Source organism: Pelmatolapia mariae, linkage group LG17 (genome assembly GCF_036321145.2).
Source record: "Pelmatolapia mariae isolate MD_Pm_ZW linkage group LG17, Pm_UMD_F_2, whole genome shotgun sequence".
Taxonomy (NCBI): Eukaryota; Metazoa; Chordata; class Actinopteri; order Cichliformes; family Cichlidae; genus Pelmatolapia; species Pelmatolapia mariae.
This window is the reverse complement of record NC_086242.1, coordinates 19,912,987-19,929,659: the sequence shown is the minus strand read 5'-3', so window position 1 is coordinate 19,929,659 and position 16,673 is coordinate 19,912,987. Positions and strand designations below refer to the sequence as shown.

The 16,673-nt window shown below is 44.2% G+C and overlaps 1 protein-coding gene across 6 annotated transcripts; it reads left to right on the top strand.

Annotated features, from left to right (window-relative positions):
- Positions 1 to 67: 67 nt before the first annotated feature.
- On the top strand, positions 68 to 16,415 carry rab3ip (RAB3A interacting protein (rabin3)). 6 transcript variants are annotated; one of them, XM_063460771.1, is made up of 14 exons: positions 68 to 122; positions 8,416 to 8,536; positions 9,357 to 9,473; positions 9,777 to 9,943; positions 10,020 to 10,185; positions 11,020 to 11,115; positions 11,791 to 11,868; positions 11,943 to 12,158; positions 12,252 to 12,380; positions 12,928 to 13,040; positions 13,153 to 13,176; positions 13,507 to 13,606; positions 14,263 to 14,332; positions 14,415 to 16,415. In XM_063460771.1, the coding sequence occupies exons 3-14, from the start codon at positions 9,384 to 9,386 to the stop codon at positions 14,492 to 14,494; spliced, it is 1,329 nt and encodes a 442-aa protein (XP_063316841.1). In that variant the 5' UTR covers positions 68 to 122; positions 8,416 to 8,536; positions 9,357 to 9,383; the 3' UTR covers positions 14,495 to 16,415. The 6 variants fall into 6 exon arrangements, with proteins under 6 accessions (XP_063316841.1, XP_063316838.1, XP_063316844.1 ...); XM_063460768.1 differs by having other exon boundaries at positions 14,412 to 16,415; XM_063460769.1 differs by having other exon boundaries at positions 115 to 221; positions 14,412 to 16,415.
- The last annotated feature ends 258 nt before the right edge of the window (positions 16,416 to 16,673 follow it).

Sequence of the window (16,673 nt, the reverse complement as noted above, 5' to 3'; positions counted from 1 at the left end):
AATGAATTCCTGCTCTCTGCACTGTCTGCTCTGTGACGAACTGCTTGGTGGCTCTGTGGTTTCCCAGCGGACCGTGAACGTACCGTCAGTTGGAGCTCCGCTCTGCGTCAACAACTGCTCCGGTGAGTGTCTCTCCGTTTGTTTGTCTGTTTTTCGGGCTGTTTCGGCACGTTACCGTGAGGCAGACTGGCCGACTGGGCTGCTGTGCACGCGGGGGTCCGGTGAGTCCACCTTTAAGGCCTCGTTACAGTTTTTATTTTAATCCGTGAGTCGCTGAGTTGGGCGAACTTGCTCAGCACCGCTAGCTTGCGTGCTATATACAAAAAGCATCGATGCGCCCATTATCGGACAGCGTTTCTCCTCTCCCTCAGCATCACTCCGTCACTCACTCAGTTTTCTGAGTTTTAAAGCGAATCCGCAGTTTCATAAATCCGTGCATTCATCTGTTTTATGTAATCAATGAAATTAGCCAGCCCTGGCAAGGCTTAGAGCAGTGGCCGATAATGGAAGCAGGGCTTCCCTCTGCAAGCGATTCCCTGATGTTTACTGAATGAGAAGGACGGATGTGTTTGGGTTTTTTGGTTGGGTTTTTTTTTTTAGTAGTTCTCTTCTTGTCATGTGCTTTATTTCCGTGTTTTTAACACACCTGTGCCCACACTCACCCTCTTACTAATGTCAAGTAATTGGACAGCTAACGTTAGCTGCTCAGCTAATCCTTAGCCCGATGTAGCAGCGAAACCCGAAGCTCCGCGCAAAGACGCCGCTGTTATGCATCTTTCAGACGGCGTCAGGTGACAGCCCTTAGCTCTCTAACTTAAGCCCCCCGCAGGTGCTCACGTATTAATGCATTAGCATAATAGGTAACATCACGTAACGTGCTATCCGCGGCTAATCCAGTGCTAGTTGTCCACAAGACACCACCTGAGAGCAGGAGTAGCTTACCTGGAAGAGTGACCTCCAGCGTACAGGTGACACTGTAAGCAGGGTGCAGGGAGATCTGGAGGTCGGGTAAATGAGCAGAGACGCTGTTGCAGGTGTAAACTCAGGTGATATTTGTGCACATGCTGCACAAATATCACTGAGCTTGGTATCAGGTTTCTCTGAAGTACTACAGTGTGTCAGGACCACTGAAGGTAAGAAGAGGAAACCCCAGGGCTCAGAAAAAAATAAAAACCTGGCAGATTTATGAGAAAAAAAACAGTACAAATAAAGAAGAAAACACCTGCCACATTTATGGCAAGAGATGAGGAAATTTATCAGGAAAAGCTGGCAAATTTTCAAAGAAAAAATTGTGAAAAAAAGTGAAAAAAAATTGCAATTTTGTGGACAAAATAGGAAAATTTACAAGACACATTTGCCAAAAAACCCAAATGAGTATATCTGCAATAAAAAAAAAAAAAAAAAAAAAAAAATCTATGAAGAAAAGCTGCCAAATTCACACAGAAAAAGTGAAACGATTTAAAAAAATAAATCTAAATTTGCCGCTTAATTAAATTTATAAGCGAAACCCTGCAAATTCACTAGAAAAAAGTTCAATTTTTGAAAATAAAAATATCACATTTCCAATTTTAGGAAAAAAGGCAAATTCTTGAAGAAAAGCTGGAAATGATTTATTTTTCAAATTGCAAGTATAAGAAATCTCCAGGCTTAATCCTATTATTGAACAGACCCCAAAAGGGTTTTAACGTCTGGCTTGTTCTGCTCGGTCTTAAAATCCTGATAATTAAGTTGATACATCTGATTATGGGAACAACCATTACCTGTACACATCTGTAAGCACACAGAAGTTTCTGTCAGGCCTGGTTGTCGTATGTTTGGTGAAGCAGGTATTCCTCCAATGACTGTCTGTGCAAGGCGCTCTTATTTTTTGGAGATGTATTAAAGGACGGCGTTCACCTGTTCTTCTTTGTGTTAAATGATAAATGCTGGTCAGTGCCACGGAGCCCCGGCACCTTTATTTTGACCCATTTGTCACCATAAACTTTTGATGGTGAGCTTTTCATTGTTGTGGTCAGTCGAGCTGTTTGGGATTCGTGTAAACGCTGCCTGCTGAGACACAGGATGAGCCTTCATCGGCCGGCCCGAGTAACCAGATCCTTGCACGACGTGTCGGGTTACCACACCAAGCTCTCTAGGACTGGTCTCTATGGCGACAGGCAGGCAGGGAAGAGGAGTCAGGTTGTTTTTAATGAAGGTGGGGTTTCACCTGTGTGTGTTCATGTCCATCACCATGTGTCATACATCCTGGATGAGTTTTTGCCGATGTGTTTTTCTAGCGGCACACTGTCAGACGTGAGCTGTCTTTCTTTCTTTTATATTAATATTTTATGGGATAAATAATTAAACCAAAATACCTTAAATTATCTAAAATCAGCATCTTTCACAGTATTTGATAGTTTTAACTCTCTTTGTTGGTCGGAAGTTGTGATTGGTTTGTGGAATTTGGCTCTTTAACCTCAGACAGATATATCATAATCTGACATTACTTGCTGATTTCCGTGCCCCATGTTTGAAACCACAAACCTCCTCAACAAACCACACAAGAGGAAACAGGAGATTCATTCATATCAGGTATCATCAGCAGTTTTTTGTAGTCTGTCTGATTGGCCTTGAATGCAACATTAATGCCTGCTGTCAGCTGCATTCCAGCATCAGTGAAACTCGGACCAAACAATGACACAACTCAACTTTAACAGAGTCCGAGACACGGCGTCACAGCTGAGGATCGTTTCCCAGCATGCCTCACTGCGGCGGGAACAAAACCCCTAATCAGGCCTAATGACGGGCGCAGAAGAAGAGATGACATGATGATACTGACGGAGAAACAAAGCACTCACTCAGCATGCTCTTACAATACAGCGAGGGAGTGACAGCAGCTTTATTTGTCCTTAAGTCTCTCTTTGTGTTTACATTCATCAGAGGAGGACACACCCACTGAACACACACACACACACCAGGTGGAGCAGGTGTGACCGGTGTGCTGTTCAGCCACTCTGCTGAGGTATGCAAAGCAAAGGAGAGAGACAAAGAAGTAATTAATTACTTTGAGAGCACATCACGGTAATGCTGGTTAATGATATAGTAACTCGGGTATGAAGCTTCAAAGGGAACTTCCTGCCTGCCTGCTGAACTTTGACTCCAGCCTTCATGAGCTGCACATTAACTTTGGGCAGTTTGTGGAGGAAATGCAGTCATAACTCCACATTATTTGAAGGTAAGGGAGCTGCATGGGTTAAACTTGCAAGAGGCCCACCTCGTGCCCGCTCCCTACTTGTAAACGCCAAGTTCAGGTGGACTTTGTATCATAGTGCTGGCAGATGGAAGACGAGCTAATGTCAAACCGGAAGATGTTTGAAATACAGTGCTGTTTTTCTTTGGTGGTGTTTTGGCTTGTTGAGCTTGGCGTGTGAAGTCTTGTTGGTCCTTGCTACCATTTCTAGCTCAGAGATTTAAAGATTAGCAAGCTTTAAAATATGAGTTTCCTGTTTGGACTTCTCTTCTTAGACCAACGTGTTGGTGCCAAAAACTGCAGTTCCTCTAACGGCCACTTGAGGTTGCCTGCAGATAGCCTCCAAGGTTAAAATGTCCTGTTTATAGCAGTGAAGCAGCAGTGCTACTGCCATCAGACCAGGCTCAGAGGGACGGAGTGCAGGATTGACACATACAGTCAAGTAATTTTAATGCTTCCTGATGAGGAAGGCTAAAATGCAGGACGCCGCATTATTAGTCAGATAATTCAGTTTGAAAAGTGCCAACAGCACAAAGAGTCCAGAGGTCGAGTTCAGGGACTGTCAGTTAGACAGCCTTCAGCAAGTGGTATCACATTTGTACCACCTGCTTTAACATCGGAGTCTATGGGAACTGACTCAGCATTGGAGGCGGCCTCAAGTGGATGTCAGAGGAACTGCAGTTTTTACTCATAAAGCCTGAAGGCTGATGGTGTCCTGTCATCACCCGGGCGGGCAGCGATGACTCAAGATTGGTTTAGGAGCGTCTACTAGAAATCTTAGGCGAGCTGAATCTCATGGACATTGACCTCAAGGTCAGAGATCAAGTTTACTGAAAATCTTGTGAACACACATTGCTGTATTTAAATAGACGTTTGAGGAATAACAGTCCGTGACGTGGGGTCATGTGTCTGGTCATGACAGTGCAGGGACTGAGAGAGCAGTCAGACATTAAGGATGAGTAAATTATGTTTGCTTCACAGGTGTACTTCAGCCTAATGTCTCCCTGGCAGCCATCAGTATTTTTGGCAGTTTGGCTTTATTTTCTACCAGCGCAGTGAGCTTGGTGTGTTTATTGGTGTGAAACCTGCAACTAATGCTCAGTGGAGAAAGGGAAATAGTTTTAAAAAAGCTTCAGTTTAAATTAAAAGGCGTTATTGTGAGTTAAATGTGAGTTATTGTGTGGATACGTCTCAATTAGGGATGGAAAAACTGGCTTCGAAATCCAAGAGAGTGTCCCACTGAGCTCCTGTGCTGTCATGCTGAAACCATGAGCGATGTCTGTACACTGTGTTCAGACCTGGAGTTTAATGAAAACTTGTGGAGGTAGTTAGACACGAACGTCAAGGAAGGTGGTAGGGAAGCAGACTAGGCAAACAACAAAACCCTTCCGTTCAACAAGGCCATCTGTTTGTGGGTGGTAGGGAGTTGTCTTGATACCTTTGATCCCCAGCAATCTATAGACTTCTCTCATGAAGTTAGATGTAAAGTTGGACCCTTGATCAGTAATGATTTCTTTTGGGATGCCTACCCTCGAGAACATCTGTATTAAGCAGTTGGCAATCTGACGAGCTTTAACCTTTCTTAAGGGGAAAGCCTCGGGATATCTTGTAGCGTACTCACACACTACCAAAATATACCTGTGCCCTGCACTACTCCTCTCTAATGGGCCTATGATGTCCATCGCAACACGGGAGAATGGGGTGACTATAACTGGCATAGGGATCAGGGGAGCCCTCTCACCTTTCCTTCCTGGTGCTGTTAACTGACACTCTGGACAAGACTTGCAAAACTCCACAGTGTCTGTAAACTGCTGTGGCCAGTAAAATCTAGTTGACATACGAGAGAAGGTTTTGGCTTGACCCAGGTGTCCTGCCCAAGGGACTGAGTGAGCTAACTGCAGTACTGTGGATCTTAAACTCTTAGGCACAACCAACTGGTCTCCCACCCTACTGCGGCGATATAATAGGTCACCCTTTAGGAAAAATAGCTCTCTGCCTCTCTCAGTGACCTCTGTGGCGTTTGTGACACTTTTTGAAAACAGGGGAGCTAAAGATGGATCCTCTCTTTGAAGCTGAGCTATTTCACCAGGTACGACTGGTAATTCGTCACATTGTGGCACTGGAACTGGTTCAGTGAACTTTGTCCCTCTCACCTTAGCCTGTCGCCTCTGGGCTCTACTCTTTCTTATACGACCCTGACTTGATCCTTCAAAATCAGGAACATCACTGTTAGCGAATGGAAATTCACTCCAACCTAAACCTTCTTCTGCGTGATGCTTATGTTTTGACCTGGTGACGGCTACCATGGACCCAGCTGTAACACTTGGGTTGATTTCCTCTCCCCTGGCTATCAGATCTCGCAAAATGGGAAGATCACGACCCAACACAACCTGATATGGCAGTTTACTGAACTCCCACTGAAAGTAAATACAGCTTGCCGTCAATCTGAATATTAATGTTGGCAATCGGGTAATCCACATCATTACCGTGAACACACCAAACTTTTACCTTGCCGCAAAACGAAGCATCCCTGGGAAGACATTCCTGCCTAACCAAGGTACGGCTGCTTCCTGAATCCAGAAGAGCCACACATGGCTTTTCCTCAATAAAAACGCATGTGGTACGCTCATGCTGAGAAGAGGGCGCTAAAGACTCAACTTCATCTTCCCGACCTTCGACACCCCTTGAAGAAAAGCACATATATGTGTTACTGACAGTCTGACTTGGACAATCTGCCCTAAAGTGACCCGTTTGACCACAAGAGTGACACACTAAAGGCCCACGTTGCTTGATTTCCCTAGCCCGACTACTAGTGGAATTATGGGGGCCCTGCCTGAAATTCCTAGTTTTTTGACTGTTCCCACTCTTCGTCCTACCCGCTATTACTGGGGCTAATGGTTTGGGACTTGCATAGTTCTTTAATGGCCGACGGGCTGCAAGAAAAGCGTCCGCCAGCTCTGCTGCTTGCTTAGACGTGGTTGGGTTATGCTCCTTTATCCATGTGCGCAGTTCAGGATTGAGAACTCTCAGGAACTGCTCTAAAACAATGACATCACCTATGTCATCTTTGGACTTTTCTTTTGGAACTATCCACTTATCATATAGTTCTTTCAAGCGTGTCCTTAACTCTTTGGGCGATGGTGAGACACCTAATGTAGTGGAGCTACAAAAGCAGCTCGTGCCTTACCAGTGAGAAGTGGAGCAAGATGTAGTGCCCAGTCCTCGTGTGGCCACTGGCATCCGCTTGCAATCCTCTCAAAAGTTGTTAGGTAATGCTCAATGTCTTCGTCCTCGTTAAAAGGCTGCATTTTAGGCCCTTTCCAAACTGGTGGTCTTGTTAAGGAGGCAGACTGAGTTGCTGTAGTGGCCTCCATGACGTTATATTGTGGCTGAGGCATTGCTGGATGCTCCACAGTAGGCCTTAAACGCGTCTCTGTGTCAGCTGTTGCACCTTCCAACAGCAGCTGGTGCTCTCGACGTTCTGATTGCACTTCCTGCTGGAGCTGAGTGAACTGGTGCTGAATTTTCCGCCAGCGATCTTCCTGCCGCTGCTTCTCCAGTTCCCATCGGGCCTCTCTGTCACTTTGTCTCAATAAAACCACGCAGGAGGTTAGAAAGTTCAGCAAGGTTATGCAGTTCAGTACCTTGCTCTTGCTCTGCTTCCTCTAGCTGATTGAGCACTGGAGGCTCCTCACTTGCAGAGTCCATTGGCACTTGGTGCTTTTTTGGTCTTGCCCCTTTCTGCATTGCTGCTACCTACTGGCCTGGAGCCACTGCTGCCACCATTTGTGGGGTAGTTAGACACGAACATCAAGGAAGATGGTAGGGAAGCAGACTAGGCAGGCATTTCAGATTTCCAAGGTGAGCAATTTATTTATAGTGAACTTAATATAATGTAACTTAACAAAACTTCCCCCCAAATCAATTCAATTAACAAAACTCAACATAACATGGCTCTGGTAACACAGCTCACCTCTCCTCTCTCTTACATCTGGTAGAGACTGGCTTTAAATAGGGCCATCAATTTCCCTCCAATTGCCCAGCCAGTACAACTCACTCAACTGAGGGATATAAAACTCTACACAAATGATTTAAAAACACAAAACCTCTACACACTTCTAATATGCACATTTACACAACTAAATGGCAATATTAACAAAAAGAAAAACATTCAACAAATCTCTTTAAACCTTAACACAAACAAAAGGAAGCATCTCGATGGAAAAAGAAACCCCTCCACTTGGTTTGACCTGCTGATGTCATGTTTGACATCAGGATTTTAAAATGAGGAAATGCTAGGCTGACACCTGACCCTCATGAAAACTGAAAAGACAAACAAAGTAAGTATGAACAAATGACTTAATCTGTAACATAATAAAATATAAAGAAACATAACTTAGTATTTGTCTTAATTTGCAGAATGTTTGATTTGCCGGCAACAGAACGCTTACACAAACAAACCCGGGATAGTGAGTGAAGCCATGTTACTTGACAAATAGCAAATCATAGCAAATACACAGAAACAGAATAATGTGTACAATGTGCAAAAAAAAAAAAAAAGGTAAACACATATGGGACAAATGGAGAGCTTTACAACTGCTCCACCACTTTGTCACAAAACTGTGCAGGAATCAATAAAACGACGATGGTAATGTTTCTTAAGAAACTGAAAAACACACAAACCCTCCTTGAAATCAGCAGTTCAGCAGCAGCAGCCTGACAGGCGAAGTCTGGGGCAAAGACATCTCCTGTTTCCGCCTGTGACATTAATTACTGTTGAAATTTTCGCCCACTCAGCTCGGCTCTCATTTAAGGTTTGGAATCCGGACAGTAAAACGGTAAATGCAGGGATCGCCTCATTCTCTCTAAATGTTACGAGTCAGCATCCATAAACCAGCTAATGTTAGCTCACCTGGAGCTGCTGCTGGCTCAGGCAGGTCTTGGACTGCAAAAAGTGCCTGAGCTCTTGCTACCTCCAGTTTTTTTTTCTTTGAGGAGTAGTGGGGGTTCATTTAAGGATTTTAAAAATACCATTAAAAATAAAGGCGTTTAGTGGATATTTAAAAGACAGAGTGACTTCTAAGCCTGATGATCTTTAGGATCGGTTACCAAGACAAATATTTTAAACTCACTCACAGCAGAAAGTAAAACTAACCTGTCTCTGTGCCTCTTTCCCTGTTTTTCAGGTACAGGACAGTCTTTTCCTGTTGGCGTGTGCTGAGTCACTCCTTCACCTGAGTTTTACTGACTGCCTGTCCTTGGGCCTCCACTGAACCTCCAGATTTCTCCATCCACAGCTGCACCATGGTACAGTGAACAGAAAACAATTTGAGATCTCAGACACTTTCACCGAGCTTGTTAGCCTGTTTAGAAAAACCCAAATAATTTTTTTATTTTATTATTTATTCAGGTCATCAAACAGCCGTTAATAAGGTCCAGGGCTGTTTCTGCTGTGAGCACCATGCAGATTTTGTTTCCTTATTAATCTGCTGAAAAGGCTTCTCTGTGCTCGCCTTAAGTTTAACACCTCTGAATTTAACACCTGAACTCACCTGCAAGAGTTTGACAGTTTCAGGGTTTCACATGAAAAATAATCACAAGATTAAAACACACTGATGTTTTCTTTAATTCTGAGGTGGTGATTTGAATTATGCATGTCGCAGTACTCTCTATGTCCAGCTGGGGCAGCAAACAGAGTGCCAGACTGTTACACTTTTTTTTTTTTTTGCAGGTAGATGGTATTTTATTTTGTGGGGGTGTAGTCGTGAACCTGTTTGCAGGAGCGCAAACAGAATCAGCTGAATTTCAGACCACCACTGCCTCTTACAAGCTTCGCATAAACTGGACATAAAGGATCCATTTAAAGGACTTGTATTTGTCTGTGTTAACGAGAAACTTTTTAATTGCAAACTTGCAGCGAGTAGAGCGCTGACGGCTGCTAATTCACCAACAAACATCTTTTGAAGCCTGTTTTTGGGTCCCCCCTGCTGTTAGTCACCAATTCTCCATCTGCAGTCTGGACTGAAGCGAGACTGCTGCAGCTTTCACATGACTCACGGCTCTGTGTGTGTGTGTGTGTGTGTGTGTGTGTGTGTGTGTGTGTGTGTGTGTGTGTGTGTGTGTTCAGAGTGTATGATGTCTGAGAGCAGTTGCTATGGCCTGCAGCAGCGGTCAGAACAATGCAGAGACTCTGGAGGGGTTCCACGAGGTGAATCTGGCCTCGCCCACCACACCTGACCTTCAGGTAAGGTCGGAGCTCCAGCCGTTCCCGTTAGCTCCCTGCATGCTTCATGTTTCAGGAGGTCCACTCTCGTAGTTCATCGCTTGAATTTTGGGTATAATAACGTGTTTGCTTTTAGAAATCTGCGCAGCCTCCGAGTCTTCTCTTGTGCATGATTTAAAAAAAACAAACAAACCTTCGCTGTCGAGGATTTTTTTTGTGTCCTGTGTGAAAAAGTTCATTGTGTGTTTGTGCGTGAAGATGAAATATCATAAACCCACTGTTCTGGAATTTGTGTCACCCTGACTGCTTGTGTTTGCCCTGCAGAACCAATCGGATCAGCGCCCGGCTGTCCGTCACACCACCCCGCCCACTTCTCTATATCGCACCCACTCTCTGGGAGCGCCTCCTCCGGGCCTCCCCACCTCACTGCGAGCAGATCAGCTGCCCACTCAGCCGGTGTACTCGGCACCGCGGCACAACCACAATGGAAGGTAAGAAAAACACAGACGCCTGCACCCAATCGATCAGCCGTAATCCGTAACTCACCCGTGCTGTTTCCCCGCACAGCGTGCCGGGCCTGGAGGCAGAGTCAGCCGAGTTCATGTCTGGAGAGGATGGGGAGGAGTGTGGTGCTCTGAGCGACAGCCTGTCACGGCTGCGCAGCCCGTCGGTGATGGAGGTCCGAGAGAAAGGATATGAGAGGCTGAAGGAGGAGCTCGCCAAGGCTCAGAGGGTAGGGTGCGCTTGCTTAGGGTCACGTCTTCATCACGCAGAAGGCATCGCAACGTCAGCTTCCCCCAGACTAATCTGACCTGAAAGTGACCTAATCATGACTTTAACTCAAGTTCTCGCGTTTAATCTTTGAAGGGACGGTTCACCCCAAAGTCAGGGATGCTTTTGTCAGGAGAGACAAAAGAAATAACATCAAGAGCAGAAACATGAGAGAGGACAGAAAAAAGATGAAGAAATAATTTAAAGATTGGCAGTCTTCAGAAATTATGAAACCGTAATTCAAAAAATACATACAATAAAATCCACAGACGTCTGCTTTGGCACTTTCATTAGGATTTATTTTATTTCTACCAGATCTTAGCCACAGTGCAGGAGGCAGTGCCCGTTTACTGTGACGATAGGATGTAAACAACGATCACGTCTTGCCTCAGCTGACCTGTAATTTACTGTGTGCTTCTTCAGACTGGAAATAAAAAAGAAAATAGTTCCTGGAGGAAGGTTTGAGGTTTTTCTGAGTAACTGAGGGACGTTACTGCCATGCAACAAGACGAATGTTACTGCGTTCCTTTATGTTTGCAAGAGCTGTGTGTATATGTGTGTGTGTGTGTGTGTGTGTGTATTCACTACATCTCGCCACAGCGTTCATTACTTTAGAGCGATATCGTGTAATTTTCAGAGTTTTATTTAAAAGCATGTTTTAAATGATTTTTTGCATTAAACATGTTTCACTTATTTTAATTTCTTCATCTCTTTGTTCGTTTGTCGACATGCTTTCATTTCCACATGTTCATTTGGTTGTCTTTCTATTGTGTTGCTGTGCGTGTGTGTGTGGAAGGAGCTGCTGTTGAAGGATGAGGAGTGTGAGAGGTTGTCTAAAGTCAGAGATCAGCTCGGCCAGGAGCTGGAGGAGCTCACCGCCAGTCTCTTCCAGGTCGGTCCACCTACCCTACGTCTGTGTCCTCTACTTCCTGTTTCCTTTCCTCCTCTTCCTCCTGAGGCACCGGACAGAAAGAATATGAGTGATTGACACAGGCGGTGTGAAAGAGGTGTGACGGGTTTAACAAAGCTTTCAGGTGAACTCTAAACATTTAGTTTTGTCACCCATCAGGCATCGCAAGTTTCCTCTAAATATGGGCAGATAATTGAATTTGATGAGAATAAAGTTAAATTATCATTTTTGTTCAGTCTAGCTTTTGTGTTGTATTATGTTAAAAATGAAGTGCAGCCTTTTTGCCTAACAACAGATAGCCCTGCTGAAAAGCTCAAACTCGACCACAGATCGAGGCACAATGCTAAAAACCTAAGAATGTTTCCACGAGTGTCTCCTGTGACATGTGAGGTCCAGAGCTGGCGTCCTCCGATGTGTCTGTGCTGAATGAATCTGTCCGGCGAGCCCTGAAAACGTGCTGCTCCAACTCCTCTTCCTCCGTGCTCTCGTTCACTCTTGGCTTTCTCTTGCAGGAGGTGTTGGGACTCTGTGTGCTTGTGCGTGTCTGTAAATGCAGATTACCTTTATGTTCCTGTTCTGTGTTTTTGAGTTTATTTATGATATTTCAGTTGCACTGAGCTCGTTTAGCTGCTGATTCACCGTCTGTGTGTTTTCCAGGAGGCTCACAAAATGGTGAGAGAAGCAAACGTCAAACAGGCAAATGCTGAAAAACAGCTGAAAGAAGCTCTGGGCAAGGTGAGCACTCACCACTCCACACCAGACCAGACTGTTTACCAGCTTACTCTGAGGATTTCTGTTTCTTTCTTCAGATCGACGTCCTCCAGGCAGAGGTTCAGGCCCTGAAGACTCTCGTGCTCTCCTCCCCGACCTCCCCGGTGGGTGAGCTTCCCTCTGTGGGAGCGGGAGGAGGGGTGAAGACTCCCTTCAGGAAGGGCCACAGCAGGAACAAGAGCACCTCCTCCGCCATGCTGGGGACGCAGCCCGACCCGTCGGCCACGCAGCCCATTGTACGCGAGTGTCGGGAGGTAGGAGGTGCTGCAGGAGGAGGAGTGCTCACACTCCCAGAGCTTTTTCTTTAACAGTCGATGATGAGACTGCACGTAGTTTCTGACTTGCAGGTGGACGGTCAGCTGTTCAGCGACTTCAAGGCATGGAAGGAGGAGCCGACGCTCGACCGAAGCTGCAGCTTTCTGGAGAGAATTTACCGTGAGGACATCTACCCCTGCTTGACCTTCAACAAGAGCGAGGTACATGACGACCTCCCGAACTCTTAAAAGCGCTTTATTAGGAGTAGAAAGACATGCAAACATGCACCGATCTGAGATTTCAGCACTGATATTATCATTTCAATTTTTTTTTGTTGTGAAGATCAAAATGTTTAAAACTTTTGATGTGATCTCACAAACTCAGTCACTGTTTAGCTCAGATGATTAAAAGATGTTAGGTTTCTGTAGACAAAGCTGCAAAAAGTTCGTTAAAGGTGCGTGCATTGCCTTCTGGGGACACTGTCGCCTCACAGTAAGAAGATTTGAGCGTGAGTGGGTGGCGACCTGGCAAGGCGTGCCCGGTGCTCGCCCTCTGCCAGCTGGAAAAGGCTTCACCCGGTTTGTCTCGGTACGCGTTTGGTTTGATGGTTTTAAAAAAGTCCAGTTGACAAATGTGCAGAGTTTAGAAAATCCCAGGGAAAAGCCGGGGCCGCTCTGAGTCCCCTGGAGACACATGTTGACATGAATCAGAAAGATTCTGATACCTCCTGCGTCCGTTAACGCCCTCCTCTCCTCTCCTCTCCCCCAGCTGGGTTCGGCCATCTTGGAGGCCGTGGAGCAGAACACGCTGAGTGTGGAGCCGGTCGGCTTCCAGCCGCTGCCTGTGGTCAAAGCATCAGCGGTGGAGTGCGGAGGACCAAAGTGAGCACGTGCACACACTTGAACTCAAACACACGCACACACTTTCTCCCCTGCATTAAGCTTTCACTCCTTCATCATCATCACATCTCCATCTTCCGATTTCCTCCTCTAGTGGGCGCAGGTCTGAGCTCGTCACGTAAGTCTGACTCTCTCCCCCATTAGCTTCTTTCCCCTTCTTTAGCCTCTCCTCAGTTGCTCCCCACCTCCATCCGGCTCTTCCAAACCCTCCTGCTAACTTATTCCCTCCTTCTAAGCTTCTGTTCAGGATGTCAAAGCCATCCTGATGATGCAAACCTTCATCCTGTCGTCCTCTTCTCCTCCTTCGCTGCCTCAAGCCGTGTTAGTTTTGCTCCTGTGTAGTTTCTGCTTTGTAGGAGTTTTTTTGTTTCTTCCTGTTAAAATAACAGCTAACTCATGTTTTTTTTTTTTTGTTTGTTTGTTTTTGTTTTTTATGTCCATCTGGTAGAAAATGTGCCCTGAGCGGTCAGACCAAAACCTGCAAGCACAGAATCAAGTTTGGAGATTCGTCCAGCTATTACTACGTGTCTCCCTACTGTAGATACAGAGTGAGTGTAACACCCAGCCATCCACTCACACCTGAACACTTTACCTCCCCTTTATGTCCGGTCCATCTTTCCTGAGCCAGAACATTTTCTAAATTACTCCAAAGCTCAGTGAGCACTAAAACAATCCTGCCAGCTTCTTCCACCATCGCTGTAAAAGTAAGAAAACAACTCTGGAGGTGATTCAGTGCACGTTACTGCACTTCTACATGAGCAGTCCCTCTGCATGAAGAGTTTTCTGATTAAAGCAGCCATGCCTCTAACTTTAAGTCTTACACTTGTTATTAAGGATGAAACTATCCACATAGACACAAACTGTTTTCTCTAAATGTGTTTATTTATTTTTCAAAGTTTTAACTTGGAGCCTCAAGTGAATGTCACAGGAGCTGTAGTTAGAAACCTCCCTCCTTGATTTTTTTTTTTATGTAAATGAGAAATTAGAACATAAATCTGAATACTTTAAATCGTTCAAATGAACAGAAACCTAAGTTTTAGCAAAATCACTAAGCTTATAGTTCAGCATGTAATCCTGTCCTGACGTTAAACATATGGACTTAACGTATTTATTCCTTAACTCTTTGCAGAGTAGCTTTGCATGACTTCACCTGAAGCTCAGAAACTGTTGACTGGTGTTTTCAGCAGTGTCCTCTCTCCTTCAGATCACAGCGGTGTGCAACTTCTTCACCTATATCCGCTACATCCACCAAGGGCTGGTCAAACAGCAAGACGGTAAGAAACGCGCCAGTGGATTCTTGTGGTGGCTCGATATCAGTGTGATTAAACTTCCTGCCTCCCTCTGTGTTTGCAGCAGAGCAGATGTTCTGGGAGGTGATGCAGCTCCGCAGGGAAATGTCCCTCGCCAAGCTTGGCTACTACAAAGACCAGCTGTGACCGGGGCCGTCCTCCAATCACAGCAGAGTCTGAGCTGAAGCCCCGCCCCACCCTGGCTCTTGCCCCTCCCCCTTCTTTTGTGTGAATGTTTTTTGTGTGAGAGAGAAAAACTGTTTTCAATCATCACAAAAAAAGACTGAAGACTGTGATTTTGGTGCCGGTGGTCATTACTGATCTGGACTTCTTTGGGTTCTGAAACATGCAACGCTCCAGTGTGTCAGAAAACTGACATGTTTCTAAAAAATAACACTACAGACTGTTTGGTCATCAGTTACATGTGATCTCTGGAGAGATGCATGTGGGTTTTGAAGCCTCAAAGCGAGAAAAATATCAAAAATAGGTGTTAGAAATATGAGAAAATATCTGATAAAAGTTGTATTTCAAGGGTGAAGTTGAACCGTAGAATAAAGTCATTGTTTTAAGAGGAAGAACGTTGTAAACAGAATCACAGAAACTGAGGAAAAATAACCCCTTTTGTTTTCTGCTGTGGAGACGTCTGTGGCACCTAAAGTGGAGGTTCGAGGAACTGCAGGTCGTGCTGCGCTTCCAGGTTCGCTTCATTTTCCTGCTAGTTAACGGGACACATCTTCCTTTTTATTTAGGATGATTTTTCAAAATAAACCGCCATTCATAACAGAAACCGTCATTATGGATTTATGCGTGATGGCTTTCAAAGCAGACTTCACCTTAAATAGTACAAGAAAATATTATTTCAGCAGTAAAGCTGTAGTAAAATTGCAGCTGTTTAAAATGTAAACAATTTAGAATATTTGGGTATATATATATTTATGATAAAACTCATCGCAGGGAACAAGTGACAGTTGATGTGACAACGTCTCAACTGAAGAATTCAGAATTACAATTCTTCATTTTTAAAACCTAAATTTTGATTTTTTTTCCTGTAAATGTTGAATTTAACTTAAATTCATGACTTATTCTTAATTGTAATCCTTTAAATTATTATGTATTTACGTTCCTGCAATTTCAGCTTTACTTAGTCAAATTAAAATGAACAATTTTTTCAACCTCCAAATTTTGACAATGTAATAATTAATGTTAAATTAACATGAATTTGAGTATTTTTACTTATTCTTGTCAATCTTTCATTATTCATATATCAAAAAAATACTGAGATTTTTTCCTCATGTGAAACACTAAGTTGACTCACTCTTAGCACTTTGATTTTTCTCCATTATTTTCCTCTGAAATTGTGCTCTCAGAATGTTTTACTTTTCTCATTATTTCATTTTATTTTCAAACAACTTAAAACTGTTTTCCAGACTTTACATCAAACTATTGAGCTCTTTAATCATCAAATTTTGGGGCTTCTTGGGGTTTTTTTGGGTCTGAAAAGTCTGAGAAATGTCAAATTTTGAGTTAAAGTAATTATAGCTTTGCTACAGTACACTTTCCTCCACTGTTGGCGAGTCTATCATATATTTTCAGAGGGGAAAAAAAGGTCAAATTGTTATTGTTTAGTAAACTTTGAATAAGCTTGTATTTTGAGTTAATTTAGAGGTCTCGATGATGGCAGAGTGGGATACAGTGTTTTTGTTTTTTACTTACAGAAAACAGCTGCAGAAATAATCGAACATGTATCTGTAGGAGGAAGGACTTAATGTCGGCTCTTTGAGTTTCTGAGGGTTTTTGTTTTGTTGCTGGACATTAACATATCCTGCTGTGAAACAGGGCGCTCTGCAGCGAGCTCCGTGTGACCAATCAGGACTCGTGTAGATAATAAGCTGTGTGTGTGTGTGTGTGTGTGCGTGCATGCGCACCTGCTGTTCTGTAAACTTTATATATATTAATTTAACCTTGACGTCTCTCTCTCTCTCCTGTTCATAGTCAATGTCACTCTCCCGGTTTGGTTTAGTGCCTTCTCTCTCAGACACTGAAATAAAAACAGTAATACCTCTGAAAACGATCCGTGGATGACTCCACATTTTTTCTTCTTCGACTGAACTTTTACACGGCTGCATATTAATGACCGACCTTGCCTCCTCAGATGTACCCTCATGTCTCCGCCCACCACGGATCCTCAACCTGAACTTTTGAGAGCAGTTTAACCTTAATGCTCCATCTTCCCTCTGCTGCTGTGTTCATATTCATCTAACCACAGCTCTGCAGGCAGCTCATCATCCTTTTATGTTAACTACACCGTCACCAACCTTCCACCCTG